The sequence below is a fragment of the Elgaria multicarinata genome, chromosome 1, assembly GCF_023053635.1.
Source record: "Elgaria multicarinata webbii isolate HBS135686 ecotype San Diego chromosome 1, rElgMul1.1.pri, whole genome shotgun sequence".
In the NCBI taxonomy this organism is placed as follows: domain Eukaryota; kingdom Metazoa; phylum Chordata; class Lepidosauria; order Squamata; family Anguidae; genus Elgaria; species Elgaria multicarinata.
Genome location: NC_086171.1, coordinates 166,036,584 through 166,054,372, shown reverse-complemented (window position 1 = coordinate 166,054,372; position 17,789 = coordinate 166,036,584). Strand labels below are relative to the sequence as shown.

At 45.6% G+C, this 17,789-nt stretch overlaps 1 protein-coding gene across 1 annotated transcript in view; it reads left to right on the top strand.

The window, feature by feature from the left end:
• The window catches only part of PIK3C2B (phosphatidylinositol-4-phosphate 3-kinase catalytic subunit type 2 beta), a 116,090-nt gene that overhangs the window by 53,979 nt on the left and 44,322 nt on the right, over positions 1-17,789 (top strand). The window contains exons 9-13 of the mRNA XM_063142103.1: positions 4,428-4,574; positions 6,796-6,829; positions 7,632-7,827; positions 11,705-11,827; positions 17,571-17,738. Of these exons, the coding sequence (XP_062998173.1) occupies positions 4,428-4,574; positions 6,796-6,829; positions 7,632-7,827; positions 11,705-11,827; positions 17,571-17,738 (668 nt within the window). The remainder of the gene's footprint in view (positions 1-4,427; positions 4,575-6,795; positions 6,830-7,631; positions 7,828-11,704; positions 11,828-17,570; positions 17,739-17,789) is intronic.

Here is a 17,789-nt window from a genome sequence, read left to right as displayed (position 1 = left end):
TCATGTATCATCTTTTGTATTATTAAAGCTATTGTTATGTATTATTTTCATTAGCAAACCATCCCATGACAATGGATCATGTAGAGAAGAACGAAAATAATTTTATGGTTGGGGGTCACCACAACATGAGGAACTATATTAAAGGGTCGCGGCATTAGGAAGGTTGAGAACCACTGATCTAGAGCAACATGTAGGACTTTTGTGTGGTGTGTGTGTGTCTTTGTGTTAGTGAGTACACCTTTGCCATACTTTGGATATGAAATAACTTCCACCCAAAAGATGTTGTGGGAAACCTGGCAGCCCTGCACCATGTCCCCGAATCTCCAGTCTCCCTCTCACAAAGCCCTACTGTTCTCCTCATATCTTGTATCATTTCTCCATGGTCTCTGGATCATGCCTTCCACTTCCTGCATAGCTTGTCTTAAACTGTCTGCTTTACCAGCTGCAAGATCAGAAGCTTTGGGGTTTCACAACTGTTTTGCCTGCAGCCACTTTGGTACAAAACCCTCCATACTGTATGACAATACGGCACCTGGTGTGCTTCTAAGTGCCCCACAGGTGGTTCTCAAGATGCTAAAACTAGTATTACTACAGTATCCCTACTATAAAGCACAGCCCTAATACAATTGAAAATATAGGTTAAGGTGAAAATCTGGGCATGTCTACAGCAGCCATTTATCCTGGGATTGTCCTGGGATCATCCCTGTGCATGCAAATGACACACAGGGGATCCTGGGAGCAGGCAGGGATGATCCCTCCATTTACCTGGGATAATCCTTAGGTGTAGAAAGGGCCTCTGTTGCAAGTATTGTTCTCCGCTACATTTTCCTTCAGGCCCTTCCCACATCATCTCATTGCTCACATGCTTTTTTATTCCCTGCTTGAAACTGATGGGGCGGGTGTTGTTGTTTTAACACTGATTCACTGGGGCCAGGCCTGCCCATAAAATAAATGTCTTGAACCTTGTTTATCCTAACTCACCTGATGTAAACTCCTTGCTTGCTTGCCTCTCCTCTTCCTCATTCCAGTCTTGAATCCTTCCTGAGAGTCATATTTCCCAACAAAAGGTGAGGGCTGCCAGCCACGAGTGTGTGGGATTGCCGCCAAGAGGCTGAACTCTAGAGCCACATGAGCAATCAGTCAAAGCAGAAAACAAACTCGGTGTAGTGAAGTGATCCCCAGGTTCTATTCTTGGCCTTTTCAGCAGCTTTTGATAGCATGTTCCTATGCAGCATTGCCACTCTTTGTTTCATTTTCCCTTCCCTTGTGATCAGTACAGTAACAACATGTTTTTCTATTGTTGTTGTTTTTGCCTGCCTCCATAAGACCTTTGTGCAGGTTCAGTTCCATGGTACTTGCAAAGAGCTTTAGGATTCATGCAGAGAACTATTTTTCCTCCATTTAGAAACCCCTCAATTATTCAGCCCTTAATATAGAGATTAGAAAGTGTGATTTAAATTTTATGAGTAAATAAGCAAGGGGTAGGAGAGAGGCAAGCGGGAGACTTTTGTACACTACTAAAGGTGCAATCCTATGCAAGCTTAGACAGTACAAAGTCCTACAACTCCCAGCATTCCCTAGCCAGCAGTGATGGCACCCTAAACTGATAATCTTGCAATTGAGTTCTGGCCAGTATGGAGGGTAAACCTTTATACTTTATAAAATAAGCTCCCATAGGGGATAGAATCAAGTCCTACTTTAAGGCCATTAACTCCAGCTGGGAATGCAGGAACAATACATATTCAAATTCACATTTTTTTCACCTATGAAGTTAGGTGAATTGACTTTGATTCTCTCTGTTTATGTGAAACCCCCCCCCCTCCCCAAGGATGCAATCCTATGTACACTTTTTTGGGAATAAGCCTCATTGTACTCAGTTGGACCTACTAATGTATAAGCAAAAGGGCTTTGTGGCACCTTAAAGAATAATAAATATATTACAGTATAAGTTTTCATGGACCAAAGTCCACTCCATCAAATGTATGGAATATCATTTTAAGTTGGCAGATACATATATAAGTGAGCAAAGAGAAAAGGAAAAAGAAGTTAGCAGTGAGATCAGAGGGGAATGAAATGCATGAAATAAAGGCAGTGATAATTATGTTAAAGCCTAAATGTATATTTATGTGAATCCTGATCCTTGCTAATTTGAAAGAGGAAGCAGCCAATAGCAAACTGATTGCAGCAAGAACTAGTTTTACCCCAAAGTCAAACGGGAGGATGGGGAAAGAAAGTGAATGTGTGTGGGAGAAAGAGAGAGAGGGAGGGCAAAAGAAAAACGAATGTAGGAATGCTAACCTTTGGTTATCCATTTCTAAATGTGATTTATAAAAGGCTATCCAGGAAGACTCAGCAAAGTTAAATCTAGTTCTCTGGCGCATACTTAAGAATGTGCAGAATTCTGAAAACCTCAGCTTTGAGTTTTTAAATGAGCAAGTTGCTAGGGGGTAGAGGAGGGCTTTCAGAGATCGGCTGTGCTGGCTAAAATCTCAGAAATTACCCATGTGGGAGGATTCCAGTTGCCAGGCAGCAGGATTTCTACACTCTGGAGGTTTCTGCCTCTTTTCCCATGCCCCCATGCTATTTTTCACTTCCCATATACTTGTATTCCTTCCTGCATTACCACAGTATCCCCCAGGCATTTTCTATGCCTCCATTGCTTAATGGGATCCTGTTTCTTCAAGTGCTAAGCAGTGAAGGAGGAGAATTGTAGGTCCATTCTTCCACACCTTCTGAACTTCTGAATGGTGGCTCCTCCTACAAGCCACATGAGTCCTGTCCAATGGATCGCCTGTATTCTGTAGACTTTTGTGTAATAAACAACAGTGCCCCTTAGTGGCAATTCTACCTATATATTCTGAGGCACACAGATTGAAAGTGTATTGATGGAAGGAGTTGGCAATATCAAATGGCACCATAGGTTCCAGGAAATTTTGTTTTGCCATTAGGACATGCTGCAGCTCAAGAGAGAAGCAGCTTGAATTGTTTCTCCAGATCCTGTTGTGTTGTTCTTAGCCACAGAGATGATGGCCAACATATGAAGATAGTGAATAAAGGCCATGTCCATTCCACTCTTCCGAACATTGGTTGCATTTGGAGAATAAGCAGCATGAGATATCTCTAATGGTTTATTGAACAGCTTTCTTAGATTGACTGGAGTGGTCATGCTTCTCATGGTGCTCTTTGGCCAAGCTCACAAAAAATGCTGGGATGTTGCCTGCAAAGATGTCACGTAGCTTCTGGCTGGGCAAACCAGGTTTAGTAAAAGCAAAGGGTACATGATAAAGCCTATTTGGAAGAAGCAGATCCTAAGCTTCAACGATCTTTAAGTTGCAAATGTTGACTATAGTGAAAAGTCAACAGTTAATAAGAAGCTTATATGTAGGGTTGTGGTAGCATTGCCGTCCTCGTTCACCTTAGATGTTGGCTAGATGTGCGTCTCTTCTGAGATGGCATATGAATTTTTCTTGTGCTTTTCTTCCGCTAGGGGCAACTTGAGCCTGACTGGTTGAAAGGAAGGAAGGAAGACATGTATGGTTGGAAGGCAGTAAGATATGTGGGAGAGAGAAGCTGAAATACTTCAAACCACTTGTAGTCTTCAAATCCCTTAGTCTGGAGTAGTTCTATAGATGTCAATGATGCTACTCAAGAGGAAGCATTTTGAGGACTATGGCCTCATAACAGGGAGATTCTTTCTTCTCAGGTCCCCAGATGTGGTAAGGCATATTTTGAAGGAGTCTTTAAATTAGGGTAGGTAGCGTCTACTTGACTATTTCTGCTAGTGTTAATAAATGAACTGCAGGCAGTAGCATAAAAGTGGCAAGAAGAATATGTACTGTTAAACATACCCATTTCCCCAACAGTACTCCAACCAAATCAGAGTTGAGACTTGATATAAAGTGGCATTACTTTCTGGCAATGTTCTATGAGATGCAAAGCATGTGAATTTTGTGTGTGTGTGGTGGCCTTGCTTATCCATATGGCCCATTTGAAAAATGCTTCCAATTAACCTACATGCACCTGTGGCTCTCAGCAGCAGCCCTTCCCAGTATGACTCAGGGCCATGGTATTAAATGATACATTTCATCTAACCATCAGGTTTAAAAAAATGCAAATTGTATCAGCTGGGGTGGGGGGATGTGATAATTAATGGGATCAGTAGGGGATTTCCTCCCAGTGCAACAACCAGCTTCAGAGGAGCTGTTTCCCTTAGGACCACAGCAGGGGAGAAAAGGTTTAAATTTGGCCTCTGCGCTGGCTAAGATCCTGATGTTATCAGGCCCTCCAGCTGATGCTGTTTGCATTTTAAAAAACAAAACCTGTATGTTAAAGGCAAAGACAAATTTATCATCCTGTCTAATTTGCCCCTGAGTTGCTCTATCTGCAGTTATCTTGAGTCATGAGTCCGTCTTCAATTCTTCATCCAGGGAGACTTCCAGCTGAAGGCAGAGCGGGTAATCCAGTCTGTCATGGCCATTTGCAATGCTTTGGCTGCTGTGGAGTCCCAGGAGATTACAGGAGCCCTGAATCAACTGCCGGCATGTCCGTCTCGCATGCAGCCCAAAATCCAGAAGGTAAGAAGTAAGGGCTTCAGTCAAGAAGCAATGGAACTTAATCTGAACATCCACACTAAATATGAGAGAATGAATAAAGTACATTTACTTGAGCTGCATCTCATCATGCAATGGAAGAGCCTGCGAAGAAAGGGCAAGAAGCAGTGGAGGCGGGTGGCTCCAAGGTCAGTGGGGTGGTGAATCTGCTCTGGGTTTCAGTCAGGACCAGTTAGAGTTTTGACTGAAATCCAGAGCGTATTCACCACCTCACTGACACTGAAGCCTCCACTGACAAGAAGAGCTGTTGTGGCAACTTGACCGTAAAAAGCACACTTTGATCCACTTTTGAACTTTTTGCGTTGTTTTTTTAGGCAAGTGTGAGTGTTCTTAAGGCAGGGTAGCTGTGGAAGAGAGATCAAGCACACATTCTATGCAAAAGTTTTTCATTCTCATTATGCACTGATTAAGCACAACTGATTTGGACTAGGTTGTTGTTAACAGTCTGGTTCCTGCATCCTGTAGGGAGTGATGCTTTCTAAATGGTGCCTCTCTGAATGCAATCTCAACAACAAGATCTGTCTCAAATGCCCTGACATCCAATGGTGCCATCAGTTAGGCAACAAAGCTGAGCTTTTTCAGGGGTGGCCCCAGCTCTTTGAAAGTCATAAATTGAGGCATGGGTATCTGTAGGGAATTGAAATGGTCAAGAATGAGTGAGTATCCCGTTGCTTAAGTTGCTGTGGCTGTAGTCTCCAAATCACTTATCCTGAAACAAGTTTTATTGATTTTAATGGTGCTACTTCAGAGTTAGTGGTTTATGAGTTGTAGCTTAAACTTGATCTCTTGATATGAATCAGAATATTATTTCTCAGTGAACATGCAGAGTAATAAATGTGTGTTACCACCTCACATAGGAGGAGGGTTCACTGTGAAAATGCATGGTAAACACGCAATGACTTCACTCATTTTGAAAGGGATTCAAGCAGTTTGAGGATCAGAAACTGCAATCCTAGGCACACTTCTCTGAAAGTAAGCCCCACTGAATGCAGTGGAACTTACCTGTGAGTAAGGTTGTGCTGTTAGTCTGCCTTGCTAATGTAAATCAGTGCTGTGAAGGGCCAAGCCAAGACTTACAGAGAAACCATGAGCAAAATACACACCGCTCTCTCCAGTCCTTGCTTAATTCTCATGCAGTACTTTGTTGAAGTGGGGTAGCTTTTATCTGTGGAGGTAGAAGCCATTCATTATGAGGATAAGACCAGTGGCTATGCATTACCTCCACTGGCAGAGGCAGTGTGCCTCCCAGTACCAGCTGCTGAAGAACAGCAGGTGGATGCTGTTGCATTCATATCCTGTTGTGGGTTTCCCATAGGCATCCGGTTCGCCACTTTGTGAACAGAATGTGGGATTAGATAGGCCTTTAGTCTGATCCAGGATAGCTCTTTATATATTCTGATGAGGATATGTAGGCAAATTCAGTCAGTGTTCCTCAAAAGGAGGCTGTATTTGAACAATTTTCATTTTTCTAAAGCTTTTAGAACTTGACTTTGATCTTTGAGCCAGTGTGGTGTAGTGGCTAAAGTGTTGGACTGGGATCCGGGTTCTAGTCCCCACTCAGCCCTGGAAACCCACTGGGTGACTTTGAGCTAGTCACAGGCTCTTAGCCCAACCCACCTCGCAAGGTGGTTGTTGTGAGGATAAAATAGAGACGAGGAGGAGGAGGATTATGTACGCCGCCTTGGGTTCCTTGGAGGAAAAAAGGCGGAATATAAATGCAATAATAAATAAATTAAATAAATAAATCTTACTTTTGTACTGTCAGTTTTATTGTCCCCTGTGCCTGTTTGGTGCATTCCTTTCCCTTTCTTAATTGTCTTATTATGATTTTATTAGAATGTAATCCTATGTGGCAGGGTGTTCCTGTTTTATTGTTTTACTATGTGCAGCACCATGTACACTAATGGCGCTATATAAATACATGAATAAATAAATAATAGTTTTGTGGACGTTTCTTCAGATCATACCTTTCTCATCTCCAATTGGAAGTTTTATAATTAGAATTCCTAAAACTCTGGGGAAATGTGGCTGCTTTTGCTTTGCTCACTCAGCTAGATTGGCTTGAACTGCTGGGAGTGGAAACACGTTGATGCTTGTTATATAAGTTGGTTGGCCCAGGGAATTGCTTCCATTTCTGTCTGATTGTCATAAAATATTTCTGTTCTGGCTTTTCTTTCCTGAACAGGATCCAAACGTTTTGGCCATGAGGGAAAATAGAGGTAATAATTTCTCCTCTCCTATGTTGTTGTACAGTTCTGAAGGCTTTTTATGCCCCACTGCCTCCCAAGAACACTTTTCTAATCCTAAATGAATGTAGATAGTTATTTATTGAACTCAGCATCGTGTGTATTATTAACAGCAACTCTTTCAGCTTCCAGCTTCGAATGAGTCCCTGGTGTAGCCTTCCCCAACAGGGCACCCTCCATATGTATGGACTGCAGCTCCCATATTTCCCAGTCAGCATGGGCAATGGCTGGCAATTATGAAAGTTGCAGTCTGAAAGGCACCAGGTTGGGGAAGACTGCCCTAGAGCGGAATATGCCATTGACCAGATTTTTTCAGATCAGTTCCATCCAGTACTAATACAAATTTGGGGCAGATTTCCAAAAATAATAATCACCTAACTGTCCTTTTGAGGGTCAAACTGAACCTCAATGGGGGAAATCCTTGAACAGGAATTCCTGTGGTGTATTTTCTAAAAAAACAAAGTAGCTGATGGGAGCGGGGAGTGGGGATCTAATTGCGGCTGTGACATATCTTTGTTCCCAGTTGAAATTGACTCTCCCCACTTCTGCTATTTGCTTCATAGGGCAAGTCATATGTACGTGTTGCCCCCCAGGGCAAATAGCCACTATAGTGGGTCTCTAGAAGCCATTGAGGATTTCCATAATGGGCTAGCAGCATTTCAGAGGAAACTTAGCAAGGCCTGTCAGTGGCCAGAGGGTGTGCCATGCATACATGCTTTGCAGGGGCGATATTCCTGAATTCTAAAGTGCTTTTTTCGATGCCTCTTCCTTACAGAGAAGGTTGTAGAGGCTTTGACAGCCTCTATCTTGGATCTGGTGGAGCTCTACTGCAACACGTTCAATGCCGACTTCCAAACAGTGGTACATGGGAACAGAAAGCGTTATCAATCCCAAGAGGCCCGGCTCCTGTCCTGCCCCCTCTCTTTCACGGTTTATGCCACCCATCGCATACCCATCACCTGGGCTGCAAGGTAAGCAGGAACATCTCTTCTCTGATATCTGGGATTTGGCATTAGATCTGCCTTTGCCAACCTGGTGGCTTCCAGAGGTCACCAGGTTGTGGAAGGCTGTGTTAGATCTTGGATTTGAGTGTGTGTGTGTGTGTGTGTATATATATATGTGTGTGTACACACTTGTCCATGTTGATGGCTTTCAGTACATACAAGGCAACTACAAGCAGCTCACTTAATATGACCCAGAAGATCTGTGAATAAGGTCACCAGGGGGGAATCCGCACGTCGTACCGAGGCCGCTTCTAAGTGACCCCAGTTCAACGTGAAAGCGATCGTGTAACTGGCCTTTGGAAGAGCTGAGGAAGAGACGTCCTCGCTGCCGCCGCTGCCACCCACAGACCTCCTCGCCGGCTGGGACGGAGAGCTCGGGGGAAGAAGGCGTGGTGGAGAGCGGAAGAAGCTCTCGACCCTGCCTTCTTCAGCTGAGCTCTCCTTGCCGGTCGGTGAGGAGGTCTGTGGGTGGCGGCGGCGGCAAGGACGTCTCTTCCTCGGCTCTTCCAAAGGCAAGTTACACGATCGCTTTCACGTCGAACTGGGGTCGCTTAGAAGCGGTCTCGGTACGACGTGCGGATTCCCCCCAGGGTTTGTTTTTTTAAAAGTTAATAGCAGCTAGGGGTGGGGGGAGCGGTAGTGGAGAGGGGATTGGGATTTTTAAGCTAGCGAACCCACTCCATTTTCCTGGTTAAAATTGCACACAGTCATTCTCAAATGCAGGTATCTGTATGTGTGTGTTGCTTTGCCCCACAAGGCAACTAGTAAAGGGTTTGGGCTTTTTCCGAGGACGGGGAGAGGGAAGGCATTTTAAATGGGAAAATGTGGGGAGAAAGTGCAACCTTGTTCTTGACTCAGGAACAACGAGGAACAGCAGTAATTGAATTCCCACTGAAGTGTCAGTCCCAGGGATACAGAAGGGCAATGCTTTTCTACTGAAGTGAACTAGCGAGTACGAAAAGGCAGGCATGAAATCCCGATCTAAGTGTGTGCTGGAAAATGTGGGCTGCTAGGGTGGGTGTGTTCCTCTTTGGGGGCCCTCCTCACTGGGAAGCTGGTGTGGTTGATGTTCCACCCCAGCCTGCTGGGATTTTAATACATTGGCTGCTTCAATTTAATGGCCTGTTTAGACAACACGCTAACCCATGGTTAGGCCGCTAACCCTTTTGCAGCAAATGGTTAGTGAGCATGTTTAAACCATGGTTATGTAGCCAACATGGTTAGGAATCGTTTACACATCACACTAGGCCATAATGTTTAACTCAAAATGCTTAACCACTGTGGCTTAGTGTGTTGTCTGAACAGGGTCATTGTCATAGATTCCCCCCCCCCCCCAATACTGACAAGATCTGAGAAATCAGGCCAGTAGTATATAGAAAACAAAACAAAAGCCAGCATGTTGTATTCTTAAGAGTTTCTCCTTGAAGGAATGAGGCTGGCTGGCTGAGGGCGGAAGACAAGAGGAAGGCCACTTGAGGGAATTAGGTGCTTCAACTATGTGACATTCTGCGCTGGTTCAATGCTGGTTCTGAAGGTTCCTTGGAATGCCCTAGCTAGAAGCAGCAGAGTCCCCCGGCCTAAGCTCCCTGGCTCAGTCCTATAGACAGTGACAGATGGCAGCTTCTCAGCCTGGGCCTCTGTCCCCTCAACCAATGACTGTGAGTGGAGGGGAATCACTTAATGGATATTGGGACAATAAGGAGTCTGGGCAGGGAGGGGACATTCCTTTGTCAGCAGCCTTTGCTTGTGTGTTTGTGTTTCACTGAAGGCAGGGAGGCAACGTCTGGGAGGTACCCATTGGTAATCCATATCCCCCACCCCCGGCAGCAGGAGCGTGCGAGGGGGGTCGTTGGGGGGGGGAGGTGATGGCAACATTAGCTGCCACCCCTCCAGGGACCTCTTGCTTTTGTCCCACCCTTAATGTATTCCAATGTGTGAGTGACTCTGAACAAAGGCAGTAGCCTGGGAAATCCAGGCCTGTCCTGACCTTTGTTGCCCCGTAACCCTCCCGGCATCATCGCCTGGCACCTGTCATATGGCCCGGCCCTTCTGACAGAGCGTCGTGTGATGGCATTCTAAGTGGCGTATGTCGATCCAGCTGGCTGGGGAGGAAGTAGGGAGAGAGCATCTCCCAAAAGATGGGAAAACGCCCAGTGCCCTTGTCTGTCGGGATGTGTGTGAAAATCTTTGGGAGGGCTGGCCCCTTCTAACCCCTCCTCTTCTTCCTGCTCCTCCTTTGGCTCCACAGTCTGAGCTGGAAATGGTTCGAGTTCTGTCTGAGACAAAGGGTTTCTGCCATCTTTCAGCTCAGATTTGGGTCTGATCAAAGTGGACCTAAGGTGCAATCCTATGCATGTTTCGATAGGACAAAGTCTTATAACTCCCAGCATTTCCCAGCCAGCCTGGGGAATGCTGGGAGTTATAGGACTTTGTTCTGTGTAAATATGCATAGGATTGCGCCTTTAATCGAGGTTAAAAATGAATCCGCCTGTCTTCCAACCTTGCTTGAGACCTGGGTTTAATGATTGGTGCAATCTCTCTGTCCAAAGCTCCCATCGTGGCTTGGTGTCAGGGAGCGAGCCCCAAGAATCTCTGGGTGCTTCCAGATGGGGCTTTCATTGTGCCATCGTCCTGCCTCATTCGTTTTACCAATTTTACCATGGGTGTCCAGATGTCGTCACCTTCCACTTCTCCAGGAATTTCCCACCCATTCTTCCATCTTTCTTTCTTACTGGGAACATCCATTAAGGAGAAAAAGATGGAAGAGCTGGCCCATGCCTTCTAATCGGTAGCACTAGGAGCCCTCCATTTAGAAGCACCCTCTGAGTGGTAGCATAAGCCTGCGAATCTATACAAATCTGGGCATGTCTTGTACCCGTACAGAACAGGAAGCAAGTAATTCTTGGCATGGCAAAAACAAGATCTTGTGATAATGTGCATATTTATTCTTATCATTACACCATCCACGTGCATGCTGCTTTACAAAAATGAAAAAACAGGCCCCTGCCCCAAGTGGCTTACAATTTAAAACAACAACAACAGCAACAACAATAACAACAACAAAAGGGAGACATCAGAGAAAGGGGAAGGAAATGGAGCAGAGGTAGTGGGTGGGTGGGAAAAATCACACACACACTTAGGCTGTGTTACAGTAGGGTATGGGGATTAGAGGGCTTGATGGAGAAAAATATTGATGGACTGAATGTGTTGCTTTTTTCATCCCAAGGGCTTAAGGGTGACTAAGAACATATTGAGATGCAAACATAAATTATCCTGTTAATGTTCTGGAACAACTCAAACAGAACAGATGCTGACCCCCAACAGTCTCTCTCTCTCTCTCTCTCCACCTCCCCAGTCTCTCAAACCAAGCTCAGATAAAAGGTCTTAAAAGACAAGGCTTCTAAAAGATACTTGGGCTTTGATGAATCTTGAGTGGGGATAGGGAGAGGTTTATAGTTGGGGGGGAGGGGCGGTCATTCACCAAGTTGGGATACCTCTAGCTGCATTGACATCCTTTGTGCATATCATAGACCAGACCTGGACCATCTGGGGTTTGCCTGTCATTCATTCAGTCCCTTTGAAGGGAGGGAAACTCCATAGGGCTTTTCCAGGCTTGGGATTTGAACACATTATCTCCAGTGGATCAGGTGCTGAGTATGGAATAAATCTAGTCAAGGTATTCTTTTGTGTCTTCTTCCTGTTTGCCCTGGACCTGCACCTGGGAATGGCAGCAGGCTGCTTCCAGTCCCTCGGAGAACAACCCATTTTCCTTTTTGTGCTGTGAAATAACAAGCCTATTTCCATCTTGCCTTTCCATTCCCCCACCTCCACCCCTTCTTTGCAGCTATGAAGATTTCTACCTCTCCTGTTCGCTCAGCCATGGTGGCAAAGAGCTCTGCAGCCCCCTGCAAACCCGAAAAGCTCATGTGTACAAGTACCTCTTCCATCTTATCATCTGGGACCAGCAGTAAGACACCTCTCCACTTATCTCCTGTATCTGTGTCGGGGTGGGAATAGAGGAAAGGGTGGAAAAGAGGCTGAGACGGGGGAATCTGGCATATTGTTAATGGGAGTTGGCCAAAGAGTGGATGAAAAGGAACCTTTTCCAGGGGAAAGGCCATGACTAAGTGGTAGAGCACATGCTTTGCAGGCCAAAACAAACCAGGTTCAATCCCCAGCACCTCCAGATATGGCTGAACTCCTATCTGAAAACCTGGAGAACTATTACCAAGTACTACAGACCTCGGGTAGGTAACCTGGTGTTTAGACTACAATTTCCATAATCCCTGATCCCTGGCCAGGCTGGTTGGGTCTTATGGGAGTTGTAGGCTAAAACATTCAGAGGGCACCAGGTTGGCTCTCCCTGGTGGAGACAACACCAAGCTAGATGGACCAATAGTCCAGCTCTATAGAAGGCACCCTCCACTATAAACCAGTGGAGGCTGGTGGCTCTGGTGTCAGTGGGGCAGTGGTTTCATTCAGAACCAGGCAAAAGTCTCATGAGAGCTAATCCTTCAGAGTTCTGACTGAAACCTGGAGCAGATTCACCACCCTACTGACATCTGGCCTTCATGACTGTAAAGATACTCAGTGATGCTCCTGAAGTGTGAGGTTGAAGTTGAGAAGGAACTGAGAGAAGGAACTGTTCAATAATCCATGGAGAGCAAGAAGTGACCAAAAACTAGACAGAGGGGACTTTATGTATTCTAGTGATAATTAAACCTAGGCCTCAGTCTGCTGCTTGAGTGGGAGATGGGAGATTTTGAAAAATGTGTCCTAGTGAATGTAAAATGCAGAACATATGCCTGACTGTTCACGGAGAGGCAGAATTTACAAATCATCCACAGTCCCACAGGCATTGGTTTTTTCTAGGATTTCCCTGTGGTCAACATTGGTTCCTTCCCTCTCACTTTTTCTCTCTCTGCTTCTGGTCCGCTCTAGAAGTTCTCCACTCCTTAACTGATAACTTTCATGCATGGTTAGCACTTGACATGTTGGGGAAAAATACAGGCGCACCATAGGTCTGAGAAGTTTTTGGAGTGATGCCTATTTTGCCATGTCTATTTTAAACAGTGTGCTGCTGACTGTGGCTTCTCTTTGCATGCACATGCGGCAAAATAGATGTATGAAATCCTCACGTGTGATTGTGCATGCAATTCCTCCTACAGAACTGATATCTGTGTAGGAGAATGATTGTGTCTGAACTGTCCATTAGCAAAAACCAGCCTGCCTTTAAAGTACTTAAGGCTGATTGAGGGCCAAACAACACATTGCACTTTTTAAAAAGTGGTAAATTTGCTTTGGACAATAGGGAGAGCAACAATTTTGTTTGTGGCCAGGGTGGGTGGGTGCATGCTTAATCTATTTCCTGCCTCATCTTACTCTGCTCCACAGCAGTCTTACTATAAGGTCCCAAATGTGTTTTCAAGGACAAACATGCCTTTGAAGTCCCATGAGGGGAAAGAAACTTGTGCCGGGGTGGGTATTTGGAATGAGTAGGACACCTTGTAGTCCCTCACTAAAAATGGATCCTTCCCAAAGGAGACTTCCACTTGTGTGGGGTTCTATTTTTCCCAAAAGGGCTGTCAGGCTCTTTATCAATTTCAAATACTTTTAAGTCACTTTTCTATTTAATAAAATGTCCCCAAAATAACATATTATAAACTAGCCCAGACGGCTTACCGATAAAAGTAAATATGTTCCCTAAATATCACTAAAAAGCATACAGCAGCTACCATTGATAAAATAGAGCAATCATTCTAGAGGCTTTATAACATGTAGTTTATCCCTCACATTTTACATGGGGAACACATTTGCTACTTTCCACTGCGCATCTCCTGGTGAACCCTGTAATGACTAACCCTGTAAACACAACAAAGGAACATGCGGCAGGTGCATGCTAGGGTCCACATGGGCTTCTTGGCACATATCCATTGTGTCTTCAGAGACCCGTTTTTCTCTTCAGTCTTATGGAAGCACATGAGGAAATGGGTAGTGGGGAAGTGTCACACGTGTCTGCTATGCAAAGTGTGACTTGTCCCTCACTCCTTTTGTGATGCCACAGAACAAGCCCTGCATGCCTGAGCAGTGTTCTTCTCACCCTCTCCCGCCCATGGGGAAAAGTCTGAATTTGAGAACCTGACAAAATTACTTCCGATGGGTGTCAGATGGCGAAGGAGGAGAGGAGGGTCTCCTCTCCTAACCCTGTGCTCAATGCCTTGTTGGTATGTTTACTGTAGTTGCTGAGGGAAAGGAACTTGATCCTGAAATAGCCTGGGCAGCAGCTTGGCATTTTTACTAGGCCAGCAGTAGAAGGGATGGGAAAGGGATAATTTTAGAAGTTGCCTGTCTCACAGAAGGAGGCCAGGAGACACACAGCAAAGCAACATGGAGAGTGCTGGTGTGTGAGTGCCTTGTTCAGGGAACTAAAATGGATCAAACTCCAGGGTGTGACAAGCTGACCGAGGAGTCCACCATGTAGCTGTTGCCTCCACAGGCCCTTTGCTGGCTGCAAGAAGGGCCTGCAGTCATGAGAGATTTGTACAGCACCCTTGGACTGCCTGTGTGTCGGTATGAGGCTGCCCTGAACTGGCACAGCCTCCGGCTCTGCTAAGGCGATAGGATTGACACAGGGTCCAGTCGGTGGCATTTCCAGTTACGGTGGCTGTATAGAAAGGGAAATAAACCCTTTGGACAAGGTTAGTGTCTGTGTCCCCCTCCCTTCCCATCCAGCCAGGAAGGCTCCTAATGGAAATTTGGGGTGCAGGGCGGTTGTGTTTCCTCTTGCAACTGGAGACCTTCCTGTAGAGCCTTGTCTGAAATGGCCTCACTGGAGCTTAGCTCCACAAAGACTGTTTCTTATGCCATAGCTCAGCCCTGCAAAGCAAACAACACCTGACCGTTGATGAATATTAATAAATTATTTCCGAACAGGTGCAAAGTGTCATTTTCTCAGCATTAAATAACCCACATGTCCATAGAGGAAAAGGCATCGAGGAAAAAAGGCGTTGTTTTCTTAATCTTTAGACAGCACCTAGAAAGCTTTTAGGCACTTCTATAAAGACTTATAATGGTAGTGATAGCTGCCTTGAGCACTGTTTTTAGTGTAAAGGAGGGATAAAAATTAAATAAATAAATAAATAAATAACAAATGAATGAATGAGATAATTAATGTATGACCTCCAGACAGGCTTGAGACGCTGTATCTCTCATTTTTAAAAATGAAAAGCTGGCATTCTCCACTAGCCAGATGGTTGGATTTTTAACTTTCAGAACTTTGGCTCCGCTCCCATTCAGCCACAGACTTAACTTGCTGGTCCTGACCAAATCATTGTGTTTCTGTTCCATATTTGTAAGACTGAAATCATAGTGATCTACTATGAGGAGTCTGTAAAGACCTGTGCAGTTTAAAGGCACTATAGCAGGGGTACAAAACCTCAGGCCCAAGGGCCCAGCCCACCTGAGACCCTCAGGTGGCCACACCCCCTGCCGCCCCTCCCTCCACACCAATTGTTCGATGGCTTCCTGGGTTTTGTGTAGCTGTTCCTCCATTGGAAAAGGTACAAAATGTCTCTCCTTAGGCTTAGTGGTACTAAGAGCTTTAAACTAAAAGATGCTGTTATTTTTGGTAATTTTGACCCCGACCCTTTTGCCTTCGGCTCTCTGGCTGAAAGAGGTTCAATGCCCCTGTAGTGCCGTTTGTGGTATCCAAAAATATTTGTGTAGATAGGTGTGAGGGAAGATCGTTACATTTGTTTTCAGTGCCTAAGCAGCTGTTTATAGGCATTGCTCTACTGTTACGAATTCTAGGAATCCATGTTGGAGACCTGATGGCTTCTTCATAAACGCTGTGCTGTAGATTTAAGAAGGGATAGTCTAGGGAGGAACGTCTGCATCTCAACACAAGACATATTTGTGGCCGGCGCGGTATGCAGTTCCCGTCTATAACTGCACTGCTGCTTCTATATGATCCTTCATTACCCCCTCCCAAGCTGTTTTGCCTTGTGTATCTCTGAGCCTTAAGAAGGGAAGTCCTAGATGTAGGCAGACCCCTTCGCCATCTGGTCGCCTTTTTCTTCTGTCTTTTTCTGTCTGAAGGACCAGCCTTCTTCTTTCCTCTCTGCCAGGGGTGACACGAGCCAGAGGCTTACGTGTCACGCAGTGCAGTTTTCTTCTTCTTTTCCATTGCTGTGCAGACGGACTTCAGATGTGATGCTGAACATTAGAGCAGCGATAGGCTTTCAGCATGACCTATTTCTCCTTTGGCTGCAGCTACCGTCTGAAGCTTTTCCAGAAATCTACTTGCTTCTGCAAATAAACTAAGGAACAATGTGAACTCGGTGTGTGCGGTGTATGTCCTGGATTGGTATCCTACTTTTTTCTTTGAACAGTCTTATGTGGAGAAAGTAATAAAGGCACGAATACAAAATATAGATTAAGTAACACCACTGCTGAGGAAAAAATTGAGAGGGTTAAGGGGGAAGAGCAGGAAAATGGTTTTTTACCATTCTCCTGCTCTTCCCCATAAACCCTCTTTTTTTGAGTCTGTGAGGAAGGGACAGCTTCTGATTTGAGGACGGCCTCAGTGAGGCCTCTAGCGGGGGCCCTTCTCCATCAGTGCCCCCCCCTCCTGGTGCTGCAACTTACCCACTCCAGCCCACCATTTTAATATCTCACAACATCACTATAAGGGAGACTCTTCAAGACTGGCTTCCCAATGCCCATTTCAGAGCACTGGATTAAAAGGGGATTCAGGGCAGACATTGCCGTAGGGCCCTGCTGTGCTCTAGGGCCCTCACAACTACTTGTGGACCCTGGGGCCTGCTGCAGGACTTTTCCACTTAACAGTGGAGTCTGGTTGCTCCGATGTCAGTGCAGTGTTGAATCTGGTCCAGGTTTCAATCAGAACTCTAAAGGAGCTATCGATGGTTAGAGCTTTGACTGGTTTTGACTGAAATCTGGAGTGGATACATTGCCCCACTGACTTCGGAGCCACCAACCTCCCCTGCTATTTCAACTAGTTTCATTGTTGTTTTCTTTCCCCAGAATTCCCTGAGAATTCTCAAGGCCAGGGGTGCAGGACCTCAGGCCCGGGGTCCCAATCCAGCCCGCCTGGTGTTGCAAACTAGCCTTCTGGGGTTCCCCAGATGTGCACAACCCTTTCCCCTGACCAATTTTTGGGTGCCTTCACGATGTTTACTTCCATAATCCCCAACCATTGGCCATGCTAGCTGGAGCTGATGGGAGTTCTAGACCAAATCATTTGGAGGGCACTGGACTGCCTAAACCTGGTTTAGATGGTCTCTGATACATAACATGTTGGTGTTAGACCTGGGAGTCTTTGATTCAACCCTGGTGGGCAAGCATGTGGCCTTTGGCATTACTTTGCCTGCTCGACATGTAAAATGGAAACCATAGTTCCTTACCCTGCAGGATTGCTGTGAGTGGCAAATGAGATAATTATTTTAGAAGTGCTATTGTATAAACCAGTCTTCCCCAAGTTCGTGCCCTCCAGATGTGTTGGACTACAACTCATGCCAACATGGCCATCCTTTCACATAGCTGGCTGGGGAATTCTGGAAGTTGTATTTCAACACATCTGGAAGGTGCTAGCTTGGGGAAGGCCAGTATGAATTAAAAAGGCTCTTGCTTCCTAGAGGGAAATAGCTTGTAGTCGTCATTTGAGCTAACTTCACTGTACCCTCTTCCAGGATTTGCTTCCCAATTCAAGTGGATCGCCTCCCACGAGAGACTCTTCTGACAGCCACGCTCTATGCCATTCCAATTGCACCGCCTGGGAGCTCTTCAGAGACGAACAAGCAGCGCCGCGTCCCAGAAGCTTTGGGCTGGGTCACCACCCCACTCTTCAACTTCCGGCAGTACGTGTGCCTGCTCCTATCTCTTCTGTGTGGGAGCTCAGCAGAGGATAA